We start from the raw sequence: 23,435 nt of genomic DNA, 5'->3' as shown, positions 1-23,435 counted from the left end.
TGATGATAAGGCCTAATAAAAAGTTGTTTGATTCAGAAATTGCTCAAAGTAAATAAATTAAATCAAATTGATTCCGGTTACCCGACCCCACCTAGTTTTTCACGCCAACCCCTAACGGTTTTACGTATTCGAGAGAAAAAAATATTGCAAGAAGTACAGCCATTACAGATTGGAAGAACAGTTTTATATTATCTTTTTAAGTTGATGTCAGTTTCCACATCCACTACATCTGAGAAGTAACCAATAACACTGAGAATATATGGAAAACAAGAGAAACCCTAACAACCTGAACTAGACACTCACATATGAAAAAAATATATGTAAAAGAAATAATTTAAAATAAAAACCTATCGACCTCACATATTCTAAAATTAAGTGTAATCGGAACCACACAATTTTTTTAGGCCTACGTTCCGTCTCCTCTGTTTATTCAGATTTACTCTACTCCGATAACAAATACTGATAAAACTGTGTCAAGTCTGTGTAAATATTCACTAGACATCCGGAAAAAACACCCAAAAAACCGAAAACAAAACAAAACAAAACAAAACAAAACAACGTTTTCCATACAAGACCAATCTGATCAAAATCTGATGTAAGACTTCGTGAATATGTTTACGGCTTGATTTCTTTTCTTTTCATCTGTTTCCTTAGTTTATTTTGGTTTGTTTTAGATTTTGTTATTCCGGGAGTGCGGGCATCAGTGCTCCCCATACAAAGAAATCGCTGGAGCCGTATTCAGACAAAAACACCTTTGTATATCCGGGACAAGTTCATAAGCTTATATGCTACTACTAGGCAATCCAGAAATGGTTTAGTTTTATCAAAGTGTCTTCAATCGATTGAAATGTTTAATATTTAGCCAAAATGATGATGCAGTACCATGACACTGTCAATATACAATGGGGTGTTGGCTAAATGTGATGAGTATGTCGTGGTACGAACATCGCCCAAAACAAACAAATCTCAAATGTTTTCGCTTTAGTTCTAAACTTAGTTTGATTTTAGAGCAAATGTTTCAAGAACACTGTAATAAATTGATTCTCGTAAAAATTGGCTGTATTTATATAAACTTGCACGAAAAATTGCGTCATTTTGAGCGTGAATAGAATATTAAGGCGGGTTTGATTTTTCTTGGCAAGTTAGAGGGTCCAGTGACACCAGTACCAGAAAGAATCATGAAACCGTACAGCTGATACTGATATCTTCCGTCGTGTCTTCTATACCTTGGTAAAATGGCGGGTCTTCTGAAAAAACAGATCACCAAACACCTTTCCAAGTAAGTAGTACAATTAATAGTCACGTAGATTAGTTTACGATACTCAAATCCCACGATACGATAAACTATAGCGATTTTGAAACCATCGGATTGAAGGTCACGTTTACTGGACTAGTACAGCTGAGTGGTTCCCCTAAGTTGTCAGTCAGAATATCCATGTTTTCATTCTCTTTTGCGGTTTTATCGACGGATTATTGATACTTTGTATCGATTTTTGACTAGGACAGGTTTTTATTAGAATGTATTTGCTACAATGTAAGTAAAATGGTATATACATGTCTTGTGTCAATACGCCACAGAACTACACGTTCGTGAGATACGGCGGGTTGACAACAAAACACACGCTAACATGTTTAGTGTTGATGAGTTGTGTATGTACATCATAATATACACATCGTTCACACAATTGTGGCATTAAACTGGAGTCTTTTTGTTTACGATTAGCATGGCTATCGTGGCGTAGTTGACGCTACGTCTATTAGTACAAGTATTGTATATTTCCGATGGGGAAGCAATTATTACAACGTAACCGGAAGGGTATGGGTATTTTGCATGCATTGCACCGTGTGCTACATTGTATAAATTGGCTAGTCCAGCTTGATGACATATCATTCAGGTATTCAAGTCCGACTGCTGTTCTTAACTAGAACTGCTTGCAGACATACGACACTCGATTCTCACTGTTGTTCCTCCATCTCGGGCCCTCCGTTCTTGGACAATTTAGAATCGAACATGGGTCGAGTAACCACTCCCCCTGCAACTTGCAAACACGGTTGACAACTGTGTCTAATTTTGTCCGGGCAGGGTAGACTTCAAAATAACTCAGACCCTGTAATCTATTAGGGCGATACATCCATGTTGAACACGACAACTGCAAGCGGAGTTTAATTATGAGAACTCTACTTCCAACGGTGTGATTATTGATTATTGCTGTAATCATGGGTCCTACGTACATGTACGTTTACAACGGAAAAGTTTTGATCGTTCTCGTAAGCCAGCTTCTCCGCTGTAACTCTTAGGGAACGGTCTACTGTTCTCGCAAAAGGTGTTCATTACGACGATGCCTCGGATTTTATGCCCAAATGCACTTCGTACGCACTTTTGACGGTGGCTCAGTCTCAATCTAAATCAAAGCTATTTTAGTTCATGCTCTTTCAACGTTGACATATTGGCGATTAGCATGATTAGTATGTTATCTCGGCGATGATAACCATACCGCATAGCATAGCCCAGCCCTTGACCCCTACAGCATGACCGCACAATGATTACACTGACCCGTACAAACCGAAGATGTCAGACACTGCCGATCACATGTCTAACTTGTACAACATTCGTGTAACTGCCACCCCTATAGCCTGTCATTCGCCCAATTTATATTTGCGCAATTTGTATGTACTAGTATGTACGAAGAGGGGGTAGGAGATACGTGTAATGGGTGTATGACACGTCGATCGATTCCAGGGTCCGTTCTAAATGTGTTCGTATCCATCATCGATACAATGTATCCATGTATGTAGCCATATACCGCGATGACGTTCATGTTTTATCATACGTGTGTAAAATATCGAGTCAGGCGTGACTAATCATGTTATTTCAACATGTAGGTTCTATCCACAATCAATTATTTGCTACCCATAGAACCTCAGACCACAGATAGAACCCCGATAACAAGATTAGTCATCAACGGGAAGGTGACCCCCGGAATTGTCAGTTGTTGATCCGCATCGCAAGGTCACCCATTCTAAAAAACCCATTCCATGTTGAAATCGATGCAATTCTTAAAACCTCCGAGAGATATTTAGTGGGGGGGGGGGGGGGGTAATTCATCATACGCGTAATTTATTCCCCAGCTCTCCATTATAATAAAATGTTATAAAAATGTTATTGTAATATTGCTTGACAATGTTATGATTTGTAATTCACACGATCGTTTTATAAATGTAATATAGATACGATTTGAATTGTGATAGGCCATGCTGCCTGGCCGTGAGAAATTTGATAAAACTCGATTATCACATTTTGTATGTACATGTAGTTAATTAATTAACTTTAATGCAAATTAAATTTATTCTATTACAGATAGACACGTGTTATCAAATGCACAGCCTTTTATTGTTACTTTATTGCTACAAGTTATTACTTATGTGTATATTGGCCTGTTTTGGCTGCTATTGTGTTAGTTACTCTGATACAAGAACTATTGGCAGTAACATATCAACACCGAAAACAGGCCATATGAATTTTAGATTTGGGGTATTTATTTTGGAAATTTAATTGATAAAACAACTTTACTATATTTTTCTACTTGAAAAAACAATGTGAAATAATATATACACATCCTTGTTTGTAACTCAATAAATTGCAAAAACAAGTACACTTTAAAAAAAAAGTGTTTGTTATTGTATATACAATAACATTCTTTTTAACACTTTTTGCATCTGTTACAAACAAGGCATTGGTATATGTTTTTCACATTGTTTTTTTCAAGTAGAAAGACAGCAAAGTTTCTTATCAATGAAAATTCCAAAATAAATACCCAATTCTAATCTATACTGCTACTTTAGAGGGACGTATGCCAATTCTGATTTTATTTGGTGTTGTTTCCTTTATATCAAGCATTATGACATTTCAATATTTAATATTTGTTTATTTTCTAAAGAAAATTTATTTTCTAAAACTTGTACATATAGTAAATTCAAATGTTGTTATTCTTAGTATTGAAATATTTCAAATCATTACAAATAACCATGCAATCAGTAGCATCACTCTTAGAGATAAACCTTTTATGAATTATTATGAATATGACATTTGAATGATTATCATGTGTTTTGGGTCAGTGTTTATAGTTTTTAAAATGTTAGTCACCTGTGTGGACTGCCTAACTCATATCAAAACTCAATAGATAGATAGATGGATGGATGGATGGATGGATGGATGGGCAAATGGACGGATACATACATACATACATACATACATACATACATACATACACACATACACACATTCATACATACACACATACCTACCTACCTACTACACACACATACATACATACATACATACATACACACACACACATACATACATACATACATACATACATACATACATACATACATACATACGTGTTTAAATTATTTGATGACTTTTTTTATCATGATGCACCCAAATATTGCTAGTCTACCTGTAGACTACTTGAAGGACTAACGCTATTACACTATTTGTTCTATCCTAACTGACATATTGATTTGTTGATTGTTTGCTTGAGATGGAGGAGCGAAAATGCACAAATCAAAATGTCAGGTAGGGGAGTGCAAATAGTGTAGTATCGTTAGTCCTTCGAGTCTACAGGTAGGCTAAAATATATATTTGTTGTTGATATGATCATAGAGAACATACTGACATCAAGAATATAAATTATAATGTGTGTTAATCTGTATAGATTATAAACTCATAACAAGACAAATCATAATGGACACCATACGGGATGAAAACTCAGACTTTTATGTGCTATTTATTTTATAGTATCTCAGGTTGACATATGTCTGTTTAAATTTCGGAAATTGTTTTCAAAATTATTACCGGATAATGCAAACATAAATGCATAATTATTGAGCCGAATTCCCATTTACCTCATTATTGTATAGAGAACGTATTGTTGACGTGTATGCATAAATTGAGCCATTGTATGTTTATTGTTATTCTGTTTTTAGTTATGAAAAGTTGTTTGCAAGCGATGTCAGCAAATAATTATTCCAACTGATAAATAGAAACAAACATCCACGTGTACAACCAGCTAAAGTTGTGTTCTTTATATAGCTGACTCGTGGACAGACACGCAATGAAAATAGACCACCAGACGACTGTAGGTTGAATAAAAACAACTCGTTCACATGGGACAGTGTCGACATATGTGAGTGAGATGAAAGTGATAGTTGTGTGGTGTGTGTGTGATTTATAGTTTTAACCATTGAACTGCCCCGGTATAGTTTACCAAACTTACCACATTTTTCGTAGAAATTGCAGACAACAATGCAAATACAGGTTTTTGGAAATTCTTCTGGCGATAGAAGGGTACTCTGAACATTGGTTGAAAGAAGGGTAGATTATCACTACAGAACTAGAAGGCCCATTTCTACCCTCAACGGTAACCATGACAACATGAACGGACTCGTAGCATGAACCCTAATATCACATGTAAATACAAAAAAAACCCACAAAAAACATGTTTACACGAAACGAGTCATGTCTTCATTGCGTCATCCTCGGGAGGTCAAACCTAGGATGTTGTTGGGGATTTTTTGTTAGTCAACATTTTCATTTCGTGGATGTATTTCGACAGTCTAGTCACGCTGTAAACACGACGTAAAATATCGTGTACATATTACGGCATCGAATTCCCTGTACATTCTAAACAACATTCCGAAGGTATCGATTTTCAATGTGCTTTTATCTTCTTCACTAGTCTCTGTATTATTGTGTTTTGAGCCATGCATATGGGTACGTACGTATACGTACGTCACTATTGAACTGTCCATGGATGTATTCTCATTAATCCATCCATGAACAGTCGACTAGTCGTAAACAGGTCAGTCAATGACCTTTGACCTGTAGTTGTTGTGAAGCTACTTTGGGAGCCACCCATACAAACTGACAATACTGAATAAATACAATCTTATCAACATGGTCTTTGGCCTTGGGTTAGTCTTGCTGCTAGACGTTCGGGCTTTCTTTCGATGCTATAACTATAAGCGAACGAAGTTCGCATGTGAGGGCTTGCCCGATGTTCCATCCTCGATAGCGTCGTTCGGCTGTGTGTCGTATTTTATCAGAAGAACATCCGAGGGCTAGCTGATAGACTAGCCTTGGGTGTGATGTAAAGTGTTATCAACCATAGACATTGGAGAAGTCTCCACTGGCTATATGTATCAACCCATGGCGACAATACTTCTATAGCTAGTTAGTAGATAATTCTTTATTACTTAACAACATGCTGTGGAAAGCATGGTATAGTAAACACAATACAATACAAGACAAAAATACAATACACATTACTTGTCTGCTGAGGATATCTTTCGAGGGTTACCAGTCATAACGTCCCCGGTTCAAAACGTCCCCGGGTATGACCAAAACGTCCCCGGGTCAAAACGTCCTCGGGTATGACCAAAATTTAACCAAGAGACTTGACTGTGTAACAGTTTCCGTTCCTTCCCTAAAACACGGTCAAGTATCGATGCCCATATTCCGAACCATTTTCTGTTCGTGATTTACATGCTCATTTTCATAAAAATTGGAGGACTTTTACGACCTCAAATCTGTCTGATTTCCCGTAAATAAAGTGATGGTTGCCCAAGACAATGATTACGCATAAACGCATAAACGTATTTTGGGCACCTGAGGTGGGTACGCAGTCACATTACTGTATTGTGATGTAAGAAATAGTAAGAAATAAGGATATAATGTAACACACACACACACACACACTCACACACAAATAGTTTGGGTCGAGGAAAATGGAAAGACGGGGACGTTTTGACGTGGGGACGTTTTGACCCGGGGACGTTTTGACTTATGGAAACCGGGGACGTTTTGACCCGGGGACGTTTTGACTGGATACCCTTTCGAGATATATCTAAAAGGAATTTGGCAAAAGGAAGTTTATCATCTGAACTTAGAATATACAAAAAATTCTCTTGACTGTTTAAAGTAATAAAATAAGCACATTTCAAAGATATCGAAGAAAATAAAACCTCTCTCTCATTTTCGTATTGTGGGCAGTGAATAATAAAATGATATTCATCTTCAACAACTGAAGGGCAATACTTGCAAAAACTTTCATTGGCAGGAATTTTCGGCATACACCTTCTACCCCCAAAAAAGTTAGTGCACACGCAGCCGAGGAAAAAAAATGACCACTTGTCATTGAAAACACATATCTACTAGTACTACTAGGGTCTGTGTTGAAAGCTGAAAAGCAATGTACGTAGGTGGAATACAGTCTAACCTTCTCAAAACACTAATCCTATGACAGCTAGAGGAACTATGGAGTTGGGTGGAAGGATCGATTCCGACACGTACATACGTACATTGGCCCACGCACCGTCCACGGTCCACCATACTTCCTGAAGCTTTCCAACAGAGCGATTGTCAAATAGAATAGTGAATACAAAAAGACACCAACATACCCCCCCCCCCCCCGCAATAACCCCACAGGTGACGTCACGAAACCAGGTCATATGTACGTAAAATATACTAGCCATGGTGATTACATGATCATGAGTTTATTAGGTGCAAACAAACAAACTCCTTGATTTATTACAATATAATCAATACAATCAAAGTAGAGCATATTTTTAGCTTTATCCAAGGTCAAGTCCATTAGCTGTATAAAATACTCATTATCTCGTAAAACTAGGACAAAATGAGCATTACACTAGCCTAGGCTAAATGAAAGTGAATTAATATACATCGCATATTCTCGACAAAAATTGTACGTCAAGTGTTTAAATTTTGCCCCATTTACAAGTTTCCACACATAGTTATGACGGATGTTGCACCAACCGAAACGGTAGTCATTTATAACGAAATATTTCATGGATTTTCGTCAACCATATTTACACAATTAGACAACATTAGTTCTGTGTCCAATGCATTTCTCTTCAATTTTCTAGTGAAATTCAAATAAGAGATTGTACCAATTTTTAAAAAAGGAAATTAAAAGTTATATTATGCACTTTGCGTTACCATGTCAACAGCCATTACATGAGGTATAGTTGTTAAATTCAACACTGAACCATCAAAAAGGTTACAAGAAAATCAGTATGGGTTTTATCTGCCCTCTTTCTGTGCAAGTATAACAACAACAACAACAACAACAACAACAACAACAACAACAACAACAACATACAGTGCATGTTCGGTTACTCTTCGAAATCCAATTCTCACAAGATAATTTGCTGATGGACTAAATTCAATAATTTAAAATGTCATTGTTGGAACTATCAATTCTAACATTGCTCAATTATCGTGCTATCCTTTTGGTAGATATAGTTAGTTCATGTGTTCGGAAAAAGAAGATGAACTAATATTCCAACACAATATATTAACCTTGAACAGAGAGATAGAACCGATTTGCGAATTCTTAAAGCATTGCATTTTGAATGAAGTGAACTATATATTTTCTCGTCATCTGACACCATCAAAGTTTGTGTAGTCCTGATATGACGTCACAGCGGTGACTCATCTTGTCGCATTATATTCTTGGCACGAATTCGGGTCTGGTAATACCACGATTAGACTAATAAGACATGATAATGAATAAAGAAAGAGTTTACAATGTTATCTATGGAAATAGCATGTAACTGTTATTTGTAAAATGACATTCGGGAGAACAGAACTTTGATTTTTATGTAGTATGTTTTCACTCGCAACTTGACTGAAGAATATGTGCATGTAAATGCTTATAATACTATAATAAATCTAAATCAGAATGATAGTTTTATATTGATGACTTGACAAAATGTATGTACGATTACAGATGTATGAACGGTCTCAAATTACATGACTTAATTTCTGCAGAGGTTTGATATGTAAGCGTGGTTAAACCCGAGACCATTGCAGTGGTGCTCAGAGTCCCAGTCTTGCTTGCAGACGGAGTAAGTCGGGACTCGATTCTGACAACGTCTCTCCTCTCTAGTCTTGCTTGCAGACGGAGTAAGTCGGGACTCGATTCTGACAACGTCCCTCTCTTTTCCTGCTTGCACACGGAGTAAGACTAAGTCGGGACTTGATTCGGACATTGTCCATCTCCTCAACAGACATTGTCAGAATCGAGTCCCGTACTCTATCTGCAAGCAAGGCTATGCTACTCTCAGATTATCCATTATAATACTAAATTAGATTAATTTTATGATATACTAGAAGACACATTCCTTTAAATAGATTGCCACGTTATTTCGTTACGTGTTTAAGCATTACCGGTGTCAACTTCTTCCCAGGGGCTGTCCTCATATTGACGTAGGAGATATCACCACAGGACACATACACTATTATGTATGTCAAGATTAATTGTCCCGTGTTATGTGTCTATTGACAGGGTAAAGTCATTAGAGAGTATTCCTCCCTGCCGGCCATCTGCTGTATGGAAGTAATCAATGTACATGACACAGATGATGAAAAATGTAGTTTCTTTTCCCGATCCATAATTCCTTCCTTCAATGGATAATTGGCACATACCATTCCTACTGACTGAATTGTGTTTGAATGCGATGGATAATACGACCGGAATTTTAAAAAGTATTAATAATCTTTGTATTTATATGTGTGATCCTGATATATTGCAAAAGTTGATGGCCGCTGGTTTTGTAAATTTTATCTTTTAGTAGTCTTGTCAATTTTAACAATTTTGCCATAAATTCACAATCAGCTTATTTTGGAAACCAAAGGAGACATAAACTCTGAAAATAGGAAGCCGAAATTTTGCGGTGCTTTTGGACGGTGCCGTAAAAGAGGCTGTGGTTTACGACGATAAACTTTTAACTCATGACTCAAAAGTGTCTGTAAGTGTGCCTGAGAATCGTCTGGTATGTGTGCTATAGCCATTGAGACAGTGAATGGACTCTTTAGAATTTAAAACCACTATAGAATATTTTTTTTTATTATGGAACCAGAATAGACAGAAAAATGCTGTCGTAAAATTTATCTGTTCAAAACGTTTGTACGGTAGGAAAAAATCACACATTAAATTCAGGATATAACATACTCCAAATAATCGAAACTATCATAATCAGCAACTAAATGGTGCATATATTTGCTAGGGACTAGCTTAGTATGGCTAAATACCAGGAGGATAACATATAATAACGGGATTCCAGCACGTCTTAATCCCTCTGGCGATGACGTCATAGACTACGTCTTCGACAGCCCTCGTAGCACATTCGGCTGGCATCGTGACACAGGGTGTACCGGATCTGTTAAACATGATTTCGTGAGATGCTTCTGAAAATACTGTGCACACCATTTGAGTGAACTCGGACCACGTAATCTAACGTAAACGTTAACTAGTTTAACAAGAAGTCGGTTAATTATGTCTACAATCTTGATTGATAACACTAGATCTGTACTAGCTGATGAAAAAGATCATCCTTAAATCCTTACTCTACTCGAGCTAATTAAACCTGGTATATATAGTCGAATATTTTTATTTACTAGTGTCACCTGTGTACTACAGTGTTCAACGTTTTTTTCTGGTAACTGGCTTCGATATTTCTGATGACTACCTTCTATCTTTTGAATTTAAAATAAAAATAGAAATATCTAATTAAATTAGAGAGAGAGAGAGAGAGAGAGAGAGAGAGAGAGAGAGAGAGAGAGAGAGAGAGAGAGAGAGAGAGAGAGAGAGAGAGAGAGAGCTTTATTATATTCATCACTTGTATTCCACATTTTTCGGAGTTTTTTTTAACTTCGATATTTCTGATGACTTACCTTCTTTAAAAATAAATATATCCAAATATATTAACAGACATCCGAATACCAGTTGTCTTTCACTAGTATTGCACAGTTTTCAGCACTTTTATAGCCGGTTACTTGATATTTAGTATTACTACGAGTCTACCCTTTCTTTTGAAGTTAATTGGAGGATTTCTTATGACTCGGAAGGACACAGATTCGCCTAGAGACGTGCAGTCAAATGCACAACGGGATTGGTGGGAAATACCAGACATTTGTTAGCTCAATTCGAGGATCATGTTATTATGATCTTAATCACATCGGTAACCAGTATGGCACTGCAACGAGTTCTATTTGTAATTTCCTTCACGTACGTAGCTTTGGGAGATGCAATTATCAGACGTGATGGATACTAATGTGCAAACGTAAATTCTTTGCCTTATTCCGAATCAGCAGATGTCTTAGTATCATTTCCTTGTCATTGTTAGCTCTCAGACCATTATTACTGGTCTGAGAATTAAGTATTATTAGGCTACATTGTTATTTTTCCTTTATTTACAGGTTCGCCAAGAATTTGTCTCCGGACAAGATTAATATCAGTACTTTAAAGGGAGAGGGCGAACTTCATAACCTTGAACTGAATGAGGAAGTATTGATGGATTTGATGGATTTACCTTTGTGGATTGTACTTACCAAGGCCAAGTGTAATAAGGTATCATTTAAGGTAAGCTGACAATGACTTGGTTTTTACCTTTATGGATTGTACTTACCAAGGCCAAGTGTAATAAGGTATCATTTAAGGTAAGTTGACAATGACTTGGTTTTTACCTTTATGGATTGTACTTACCAAGGCCAAGTGTAATAAGGTATCATTTAAGGTAAGATGACAATGACTTGGTTTCTACCTTTGTGGATTGTACTTACCAAGGCCAAGTGTAATAAGGTATCATTTAAGGTAAGTTGACAATGACTTGGTTTTTACCTTTATGGATTGTACTTACCAAGGCCAAGTGTAATAAGGTATCATTTAAGGTAAGTTGACAATGACTTGCTTTTTACCTTCCGTGGAAATGCTAATGTTTTGGGTCTATCTGTCTCTGTCTGTCTGTCTGTTTGTTTGTCTGTCTGTCTGTCTGTCTGTCTGCTTGCCTGCCTGTCTGTCTGTCTGTATGTCTGTCTGTCTGTCTGTCCGTCCGTCCATTCGCCCGCCCGCCCGTCTGTCTGTCTGTCTGTCTGTCTGTCTGAATGTGTCTTAATTTTCTCAAGAATGCTTGGTTCAAATGAAAGAACTTTGGTACACATACTTCTTGATGGGCTTATATTGTGTATACGATAGGTGTTACATTGACACATGACAGTATCTCGTCCATTCTTGGGGAAATAACCAACGAAGTTTCTGTTACCACTACACCCAAGTTTAAATCGAATCATTCATTTGATTTCTCGTTTGTGAAATTTTGTAATTTTTTGTGAAATTTCTTCTTTTTTCCCAGAGGAGTTGTATTTATCAAGTATATTTGTATAGTTTATTTTTCAGAATAATTAAGAATGTCTCGGGTCTTTTTAAAAGGGTTAAACTTGAATAATTTCGCCCTGCTATCATCAACTACTTCAAAAAATTTACAACCTTCAAAGTACGAGAGGAAAAAACATGGAATAAAGTTGAATTTTTCGTATTTTCGTATTTCCGAAGTTTGAGCAAGAATTTTGCATTTATTGACAAGTCAGAATACACTATATATATTCGAACTGCAGCAACGACATACACCTTTGCGCCGTTGTGAAGCTTAAGGGGCTCATACATGGTTTTTAATACGACGATACTTTTTTGTCATGTTTATATAATATCTTACATCGACGGGCATGTTTTATAATGCCCCTGGGACTGTATAAACTAATGTATAGATGTGTACTTGGTGCTAATCCGCTTGTAAATGTCAAGTGAATTAAAATTGTATGATTTTATTTAGAACTCACAATATTCCGTTTCAAAAGAAGAACCAATCTGTGGCGTATGGATACACATGTCACCAAACACCAGCTGTGTGTAAACCAGGTCTCTATAGATATCGATAAAACGACATTTGTTTTGAGGATTAAAGGTCTCCAAGTTCGATTAGAATTTGACCCCGGGGGTGATACACCCTATTATTTTGTGGTGTACAAATCAAAACGAACCCGAAACTATAAAACACAAGCTTTTATAATTCCGTTTACTTTAGGTCTAGTCACAGGTATGTGTAGAATGTAAACTTAGATTGGTGTACTGTATTTGTACTTGTACGTATCATCGCCTTACTTCATTGTACTTCACAATCAGTAAACTGTTGTGATAATTTAGTATAATCATTTATGTAACATTGGTCAACCACTTGACTCACGTCAACGTTATTTATATGGAAACCGTGTATAACCACAGCTGTCTTGTGATCAAACCGATTGCAAAATGATATGTATTTTAATTCGGCAGGATATTAGTCTCAGCTGTTGCACTTTCGACATCCGAAATGACACGGGGTTACAAAACCTATGTTACCATCTCAATAATGACAAACGGACAAAGGATCCCATAGCCTGAGAAATTGTTCACAACATAGCCTGTCTATATGACTGGATCGGTGACTCCGATGAACTTGTTTCACTATATTATTTATAGTGAAGTAGCGAGAATGGTGAAACTAATGCCGCGACAGAATCACTATCCAGCAACATAGACTGGCAACTCACAATATGTCTGATAGAGTTGAAATATGTAGTTGAACATGTTTGTAAATTTAACTTCATTTTGCACCAAGAAATACTTAGCTCACCAAGCTTTCGCCAGGTATCCGTCTTGACTTCGTCACTTTTGTGAGCTACCGTATTAATAGAAATAAAGTTAAATAGACCGTACGTTTGTGCAGATGATGAGCTCATAATTACAGTACACGTGGAATTGTGACCCCGTCTTCGGACGCGTTTACGACCTTTGACCCCATATGTGGACAATGTAATTCCGATTTTCAATTTCTTCCAAGATTTTCTGGAAACATAATTTCCAGGTTGCAAAATTTTTTCTGAGTCTTTCGACTCCTGTTTTCAGGCAGAATGTAGGTATTTTACCTAGTTTTTGGCTGAAATGTAGACTTTTGTCCCCCACTTTTTGAATTTTTGTAGCGTTTCTGGTTGTAATTTGAATCTGGCAGGGTAAGTTTTAGTCCTGCTTGCATACGGACGGAGTAATCCGGGACTCGATTCTGACAATTGTCCCTCAGGGTTGTGTCAGTAATATAGACCCGTGCACCGTCTACAAGCAGGACTAGGTAAGTTTACACCTGTACCCATCATTACCTATCCGAGCCCCCCACTCCCACCCCGATAGACTGGCTATCTAGAATATTACTACAGAGTTGAAATATGTACATAAACAGTCATGCAACTTTGATATGAGACAACGAATACGATACGACCAAAAACAGCATACGAACACAAATTTGTAGAACTACTCAGACTTGAGGGGTCCACTGATCATAATCATATCATTTATTGAAGTAGTCACGTATTTGGTATATCACTGGAAAATAATCCAATCCATCACATTATACTCAGCTAATATAAGATCTGAATTTAAAGATTAAATTATCCTTAGCGGTTGTAGTAATTTGGCTTATATAATTATAAAGTAGACACTGGAATATATATGTACATGTCAGTATTATTCCAATGCATTCAGTCAAATTAAATGTTACTAACGATATTGTTAACAGCAGGTGCACTCATGTAGTAAAACTTGCAATGGAATTCCCGCCTTATTAATTTTTGATCAACACTTTTATGAAAATCATCAGATGCTTCAACAAACTGTTTTCCACGTGTGTATATCCTCGACTATTCGTATATCGACATGTGATATCATCAAGTCGTCACGAATTCACCAAATTCGGTTAATTGTGAGTTGCTATGGGAACGTGTCGCGATGTAGCCTCTGTATTGATTGAGAAATGCCAGACGACGCCATGACAGGATCCTTGTAGTGAGTCGGTACTCAGGTGTTTGACTATGAATGTAGGCCAGTAAGAAAGACACTATCACAAGATTTCGCACATCACATAAAACGCCCACGTTTGTAATAACTACTGCATAAAAGCAAAACATAGTACTGCGCATTTTCGTTATTTTCTTTCAAATATAATACCCGAAGGCTTTTTTTATTAACACATTTTCAGAGAGTGTTTATGTAGAAAGGCGTATCACTAACTGATATCGGAGTGAATAATTGATAAAGTAATAGGTATGCTCGGTGTTGTTCAGTATCTCCTCGCGCTCTTGAAAACTGTACATAATGTCCTAAAACGACAAGCAAGCGTCCTGCTGAGTTATATAGTATCCTCAATTCAATATTGTCGGAGATAATGCCGTTGAAATTAGGTAAAAAACGCGTCAGATTTACGTTTTATTTTCGTCAAATAAGTGGATTTACGTTGTGATGATAAATGGCGCCATTATTGTGTCTGATAGCGAGTAGCCATTTTATCAAACAGGAAGTAAAATTTATAAATATCGTGATCGTATTCTTTCCGGTTTCAAAGGTGATCACAACAACACTATCCCAGCACAGGTACAGAAAGTTAATACGAAGTATATCTGAATGAATCGTATGGTGTTGGCATGATAGTCCCGGATACAAAATGATTTATTTAGCGCTATATTTATAACCAACCAAGAAGGCTAGCGATGGAAACTGTAGTGTCAAAGATAGCATGTCAACACACTGTTGTGTTGTTGTCTGGGTAGTATTTCCACCGACACAGTCTATGGTATATCCACAGAGATGAAAACCTAGTAAACTATTTTTATGAGTAAATAACTGGTTTATTTGTCAGTATACATGACGATCTGGCTGACTTCATAGCTGTTTACCAAAGTTATGTAAGGAGCTCGACACAAATTACAGTGGGGGGGGGGTCACTATTTTTCATGCAAGTATTTGGAGGAGGGACGCTGTTTTTGTCACGGTGTGCGGTTGTAATTTTGATTGCCGATATTCAAATAACAGGAGGGGTGGGTCAGTAATTTTTGTGCAAAATCTTGGGGAGGATCGGTCATTTCCACTCACTGAACTTCGGAAAACATGCCCCCCCCCCCTGTAATGTAAGTCCAGTCCCCAAGTACGAGTTGCATATTAATTATGTAAACATGTAACTTTTGCATTTCAATGTCAATTTAAACCCATGGTCAGATATGCGATCCTGTTGTTCTACATTCCGTTATGTAACTATTTGACTCAATTAATTTAGTTAGATGAGTTTTTAATAGATTAATTGAGAAGTGTTTAGTGATTTTGCACATCGATAATTACACCACTCTACTGAACTGTCTTTTCAATTAATATCACTCAAATCACTTGTGCCAATACAGTTACAATTTTGATGTAATGTTTTACTAAACATGTAGTTTGTTTTGTTTTTAAAGAGCTTGATATTTTCTATGTCTGAGATGTTTTAGAATCATAACTGTACTGTGTGGGCTATACCAAAAATGTTCATCATGTAGATCAAGTGACGTACACATGCATAAGCAGTTCAAAGTTTCTTTTTAGCATTGAGCTTTTGACCAATTTTTGAACTGCTTGTGTGTTGTTACATTGTACATTATAAATATAGGATATTGTCAGAAACAAATTCTGAAAATGTCAAAAAGTAGATCGTGGCCTATTCTGAACAATTCAGTATTCCAAAGATTGTCAACATACTAGTAAATGAAAAGGGAAATTGTACTGAGGTGAAAAAAATAAAATAATAATTTGGTGTTTCCAATAACATGGCCTCAGAAAATAGGGTTGTTAGGTTAACATTTTATTTTATTTCATTTTATCTTTTTAATTGTATTAATCTTTTGAAAAACATATCTTTGATATGTATACACACAGACATATGTACAAACACAGCAGAACCAGTGACATAGACATGCATTGTCATGATATAGGTGTGCGATGTTGTGATGTATAATGACCAGAGTATATATTCCATATTTTTTGTTCAACTTGGCTCGTGCATGGTATAATGCTACATTTACAATACAAACCTAGCATGACTACTGTGTGCTTTATGTGTGATAGTCCTCATCTGATAACATAAACAGAAATGAAAGACTATGTGACAGTTTAATGGTAACAAGTAATACAAAATCTACAAATAATTCAATCAAATATGAAATTGCTAAAACGCCAACATTATGAAAACATCATGACTGTATACAAAACAGTGTGACACTGTTTAACATTAACTGAAACAGAAGTAGAATGTAACAATATATTTGTATCAACACAGGGGCACCTGGTGTTCCCAAAGACTTGAGTTTGAATCTGTATTATACTGTGTTGTAAATTACAGCCTCTTTAACAGTACCCTCCAAGACTCACTGTTTACAGGGTTGTAGCAGAAATATCAGCTCTGGTTTGTGAGAAGGTATTATTAGCACAACTGAACTGATAAGGCTCAGTAGTGCTAAAGGCATTGCTAAGTGTGTGTGTGTGTGTGTGTGTGTGAGAGAGAGAGAGAACAACTTAAAGTAAAAAACCACTGGACCGATTGCCATGATATTTGGTGGGTGTCTAGTTGGGAAATTGGTCAAATCAAAATGATTTTACCACCGGTGTGTAATTTGGGTAAAAAAATGTGATTTTTGGTCAAAAAACTATTGTGCAGATCGGTCTGTTCTACAATGGCATTGGCACTATTTTATAGTAAAGGGGAGACCAATATTTCTTAACAACACATGTTTAATTTTAATTTTAATTTTTGAGTTCTCATTTTAAATTTTGTTTTCATATATACAGATACCATGGACGAAGATCAAGACTACACCAGCTCATATAGTAAGTATTGATACTGCTGAAGTTAATAAACAGCTTATATGACGTAAAGACTAGACTATCAGACATCCAAATTATCAATCAAAGACGTCATCAGTGATGTCATTACCAGCATGGTATCAATGATGTCATTACCAGCATGATATAGAGTTGTATGTAAAGAGTTCTATTTTTAGACAGGATAATCATAAAAACAGCAATTTAGATATAAATAGGTTTAAAACTGTCCTAATCAAAATCAGATTATGTTACAAGTCTGAGGAATGATTTAACGTGGGTTGGGTGGTTGTTGGCACCAACAGATCACAATTGAAAGTGGCCATATGGATAAGGATTGGTTATTTATTTCGGATTTTTAATTTATAAAACAATTTTATCATGGCATCCTACTTGAAAAATCAACATGACACAACATATACCAATTCCTTGTTTGTAGTTCAATGAATTGCAAAAGCATAATAAATGTGTAAAATGTTTATTGTTGTACAATAACAAATATTTTACACATTTGTTGGCTTTTTGCAATGTATTAAGTGACAAACACAGACAATGTTGTTTCACATTGATTCTTCAAGTAGGATACCATGATAAAATTGTTTTATAAATTAAAAATCCAAAATAAATACCCAATCCTCATCCATATGGTCACTTTAAATGGTGTACTTTGGCCCATAATTTTAATCAAGGAAAAAACTGGTAAACTAGCATATTTTCCCATATACATTATATATTGAGCCATAATTTGATGAGAAATCTCTGTGAAGTAAATGGAGGAACTGAGGTAAATTTTACCCACTTACTACTCTTATATTAGCAAAAATACTGGTACTGACATGATGTAACAGTATTTTAAACCTCTCTGTACATATTTTATACATTGCAAGTTTAAACTTGTTTATCTAACCAATAGTTTGTTTTAGTTTGGGTCATTGCTGATTGATGATAGCATATAACAGTATTTATGTCTATGTTGTAGAAATACTGTGTACTTCCAGACACGAAGCAGAAACTTTGCTATGATTAAATTATTGTATATAAATTGTGATTTAATTAATCAAAACCATGTTTAATAACTGAGAGATATTGTATGAAAAACAGTGGTTCAAAAAAAGTAACTCTTTTAAGGATGTCTTTTCAACAGGTAACAATTTGTTTGGCTTATCATAAGTGATGATGAAGATGATAAAGGGTTGTCAAAGAGGATGTGGAAAATACCATCAATATTCTTAAATTTCATATTTTACAGCACCTTGATAGAGTGGAAGTAGAAATGCGTGTTGTACAGGAATTCCGAACATCAACAGACTCTACACCACTACATAGGTAAGGACCGTTTATTTCATGTCTTTTTTGTTTAAAATGGAATAGTCTTAAGTCACAGTAGTGTATTTTATGGTTGTGGAATTATTTTACCATTGCACTTAGTGTTGTTTTCAAAGTTCAATGTTTTTATCTGTGTGAACACTCATATTTTAAATTTCCGGAAGCAAGGAAGTATATATCATTTGTTTGTGGAATTATTGTACAGTTGTACTTTGCATAGTTTTACAGTTGTATTTATGTATTCTGTGTTGTGTTTTCATCAGGGTGAACACTCACTTAAATTTCTCCTAAGGATAAATAAGGCATTCCTGGTTCTAATTATTCATGATCACTTGTATCCAAAAGTGAATTATTCTGTATGCTTCTTTGACTAGTTCTGGAGGAAAGTACAGTCTATCAGTCAGCCTAATTTCCACTGTTTCCACATTCACATCCGTTAAATGATTTTATTCTTTTTCCATCTCTCAACAGTTCTATAGGAAGGTACTTTTAGACAGACTAATTCCTAAATCTTATCATGTATTCATTTCCTTAAGTGTCTTTCCATTTTTCAGCAGTTCTGGAGGAAAGTACAATCTCTACAGACTTCTTTCCCAGCCTTGTCATTCACTCACTTCCCTAAATGAATTATCCTGTTTCCATCTCTCCACAGCTCTGGAGGAAAGTACAGTCTTTCTGACAGACTGATTGATGGACTCTATGTCAGTGTTAATGAAATAGTCCTTGATTTTAGATCACATGCTTTCCATGCATCAATCTTGGTGAGTAAATCCAGTATTTTATAGGTCAATCATGTTAGGGTATTTGTAAGATTAACTCACAACCACTCTTTGTGATTACTAAGTTTGTGTTTGGGACATGTGACAAAATGATAAAGGTAACTGTGTCCGAGTACAAATTGTATTACATACATATACATCTTGTTGGCAGCATGATGTATTTGTAAGCCTACAGCCCATTTGCAAAAACAAAACTGCCATGTATTTTTCAACTTTATTGAGTAAAATGAGCATTTTGACATTTTAATAACAACCTCCATATAGCTTCTGTATAATGATATCAACCTTGAAGTAATCCTACAGATGTACATTTTGTCAATTACAAATTTTCAATATACATATATTATTTGCAACAGCATAGTGTTTTTCAAATTATTGTAGAAAATGGATGTCTTGACATTCGATGACCTATAAGCATATATTTACTGTGATTAAGGTACCTACTCCATGTACAGGTTCTAGAGGTTGTTTTTTTGTACATGTGTGCAAATTATTTTGTACAAATAAGTATACATATATGATATTACTGAATACCAATATTTAACAAATACATCTTGTTGCCAACAAGATGTATTTCTTAAAAATTAGTATTCAGTAATGTTGTATTTTTAAGCTTGATTGTGCCAAATATACTGTTTTGACATTTGCTGACCCATACAGGTTTATACTGTACTTATTTTATACCTATAGTATTAGTAGTGGTGCAAGATATAGTTTTACACATGTAGATTACAGAGTACACATATTTATACTTCTTGTTGGCTGATCATGAATGACGCATTTGTATTTTTCATCTTTTTCGTGACAAATACATGTTTTTTCTTTCACTGATCCACTCACAGATTGTTACTATTATTAGTGACAGAGTATAATAGACATTTCTGTAATGATGTCACCATGCCAGATGCAGTTTTACATGTGTGTAAATTACCTAGTAAATTTTTTTTATACATCTTGTTAGTAGCGTGTATTTTTAACTGTTGACGTGCCAAATATATGTTGTGACATTTAATGACTCACATACAGGGTTTTACTTTTATGGTGATAAAGTGTACTAATCACTCTGGTTACCTAGCGATGGAGCTAGAGTTGGTATATTACTGATATTTGTGTAAATTACTGAGAACATGTGTCCATACATCTTATGGGCAATATGATTAAAACATTTTATAAATCAATTTTATTATACCAACTAGATCTTTTGATATTTGATGATCCGCTTACAGAGTTTACTCACTGTCATTATGTGGTAATTAATTAGCTAGAGTTAAAATTTTACAGATGTGTAAATTACTGATGAGTACATAATTTTTATACATCTTTTTGGCACATTTCACATTTTTATATTACTTATTGGCAGATCTCGAATGACACTTCATTTTGGGTTTTTTCAACTGTGTTGTGCCAAATAAACATGAACATTCAATGACTTATATTTGCATATTTGTACTGCAATTAGTGAAAGAGTTTTGCCACAGTGGTTACCTGTTGGTTGAAGGTAGTTTTACTGGTACTATTTTAGTTATATCGTAATGATAGTATGATCGATACATTTACTTTTCAAAAGTGATGGTTGTACCAAACTGCATTCAATGGCTTGAATACAGTTTCAGTCTCTATGGTTTTATTGTAACAGTGTTTTTGTATAGTTTGATTGAAGTGTTTGCCTGAGGATGGTGATTATGAATAGTGTTAGGAAGGCTGGCATATATGTGTGTGTAGATCAGTAATTTTGCTAATGTTTGGAACTCCAGCAACAGAAAGAGGGAAATATGTTTCCCATGTATTGTACTATAATTTAGGGGAGGGGAGGGGTGACATCAGTAAAATAACTAGGGGACTTTACATTAAGGTAGATTTTACCTACTTACCACCCTTAACAAAAATACTACAGACAGTGTGTGTTAGGTGTCTGCAATTTAATTGTATGTCTCCAAAATTGTGTTTTGTGTTTTGTTATGCATCATCACTAATATTTACTGATATCCAGTTACTGTGAAAAGAGGTGAAATTTTGATGAGAGTATATCAAAAGTAGTGTCACCATTAACTTTATTGCTGTATTAAACTGAGCAGTGGATCCGCAATACAACAATGACATTAAAATGATAAAAAAAGAAAGAAGGAAAAAATACATTGACTTAATTTCTATTATTTTTTTTTTTTATTTTTTTTTTTAATGTTCAGCCCGCTGAGACATGTTTGTGTAGTGGTCTTTAAACAATAAATTATTATTATTATTATTATTATTGTTATTATATATTAAAATCATTTTGACTGTAAAAATGGTGGGATATGTCAATTTGCTTATCTCCATAGTAACACAAGATTTACTGTCTTTCTTACAGATGTCACAATTTAGTATACGAAGCACTACACCAGACTGGGAATACACAAATGACCTCCATAATACAAGAATTAAAGATAAGAACAGTGGCGAACTATTAAATTTCAAACAAGCTTATTGCCAAACCTTGCGAATAAACGTCGATGCTCTCCGTAATGAAAGAACAACTCCCATCCTCCTAATCACCTATGAACCCAAAATTAGGTTTGCTGTCAAGAAAAAGTTAGAGGATTGTTCTGTGCTGACTTCACAAGTTCGGATGGTTCTTACTGATATTTTATTGGTGCTAACGGATTCACAGTTGAAAGCTGCCATTGAGTTTATACAGATGCTAGGTGGATTAAACCAAAAGGCTCAAGACTTGGTCAAAGCAGATAAGAATATTTTATCACAGGTAGGTATTCCCTCAGGGCTTTAAGAGATATGTTAAACCACAGTCCATGTGTTACTGATAGTGGAACTGTGCATGCAAGTTAGCCATACATTTCCTTAAAGGAAATAGAAAGTATTGGATCTCAGAGTGTTTGAGTAAACATTGTACTCTAAACTATAGAAACACTTCTAACTGTTGAATTCTATGAAAGTGATAGTTTTCATCCACACCTGATGTTCTGGATTTGTCAATTCAACAGATGTATATGGATGACTGCTTCACAGAATTTGAACTGTGTGTATAGTGTTTCAAGAGTTACAATTTTAATGTTCATACAGTATTAACCTCATTGTCGTAAACCAGAGCCTCTTCTATGACACCTCCAAGACACCATCAAGAGGATATTTCAGTGTCTCAAAAGAAATATCAGCTGTGGTTTGCGAGAATGTATTAACCTTAGTACACACTCAGATCACTAAATAGAATTGTAGCTTTGCTTCGGAATGAAAAAAAGGGCAAACACAGAAAAAAAACTCAAAATCACACCAAACGCTACAATTATTGCAATTAATCAGGCCAAAATACTGCGTTACTTTACGTGATGAATCATAACATCGCAACTTTGTACATAAACAACGGCCCCTAATTAGGATTAAAAAGATTATCGCTACAGCAAATAAGTCACATCATCACATCAAGGGAAAAGCCATGCTTCTAGTCTGTCTATTTAGTGGTCTGAGGTACACAGAAGAGCTTTCATTAATTTATTATACGTTGTAGTAAACATGTTAAAAAAACAGTTCTTCATTTACTTTCATCTTAAAATATAAAGGGTAATACATAAACTCAATTCAAATTGACCGAAAATGTCACATCAGCTTGGTAGATGAAATGATTTACAAATGTTATAACACAAGCAGTTCAATTTTTTTTTAGAATTGAGCTTTCGATCTGTCTCAGTCAATGATCTTCATCAGAATGACAAATTCCATAGTTACACCTGACCACTAGGTGGTGGTATGATCAATTTGAATT

The 23,435-nt window shown here is 35.4% G+C and overlaps 1 protein-coding gene across 1 annotated transcript in view; it reads left to right on the top strand.

Moving 5' to 3' along the window:
* The first annotated feature begins 1,164 nt into the window (after positions 1 to 1,164).
* The window catches only part of LOC144448360 (bridge-like lipid transfer protein family member 3B), a 36,080-nt gene continuing 13,809 nt past the window's right edge, over positions 1,165 to 23,435 (top strand). Inside the window, exons 1-6 of the mRNA XM_078138581.1 lie at positions 1,165 to 1,279; positions 11,288 to 11,450; positions 17,544 to 17,582; positions 18,826 to 18,902; positions 19,555 to 19,663; positions 22,029 to 22,421. Of these exons, the coding sequence (XP_077994707.1) occupies positions 1,236 to 1,279; positions 11,288 to 11,450; positions 17,544 to 17,582; positions 18,826 to 18,902; positions 19,555 to 19,663; positions 22,029 to 22,421 (825 nt within the window). The 5' untranslated portion in view covers positions 1,165 to 1,235. The remainder of the gene's footprint in view (positions 1,280 to 11,287; positions 11,451 to 17,543; positions 17,583 to 18,825; positions 18,903 to 19,554; positions 19,664 to 22,028; positions 22,422 to 23,435) is intronic.

Source organism: Glandiceps talaboti, chromosome 17 (assembly GCF_964340395.1).
Source record: "Glandiceps talaboti chromosome 17, keGlaTala1.1, whole genome shotgun sequence".
NCBI lineage: Eukaryota > Metazoa > Hemichordata > Enteropneusta > Spengelidae > Glandiceps > Glandiceps talaboti.
The sequence above is the reverse complement of the archived record's forward strand: the minus strand, read 5'-3'. Positions and strand labels throughout refer to the sequence as shown.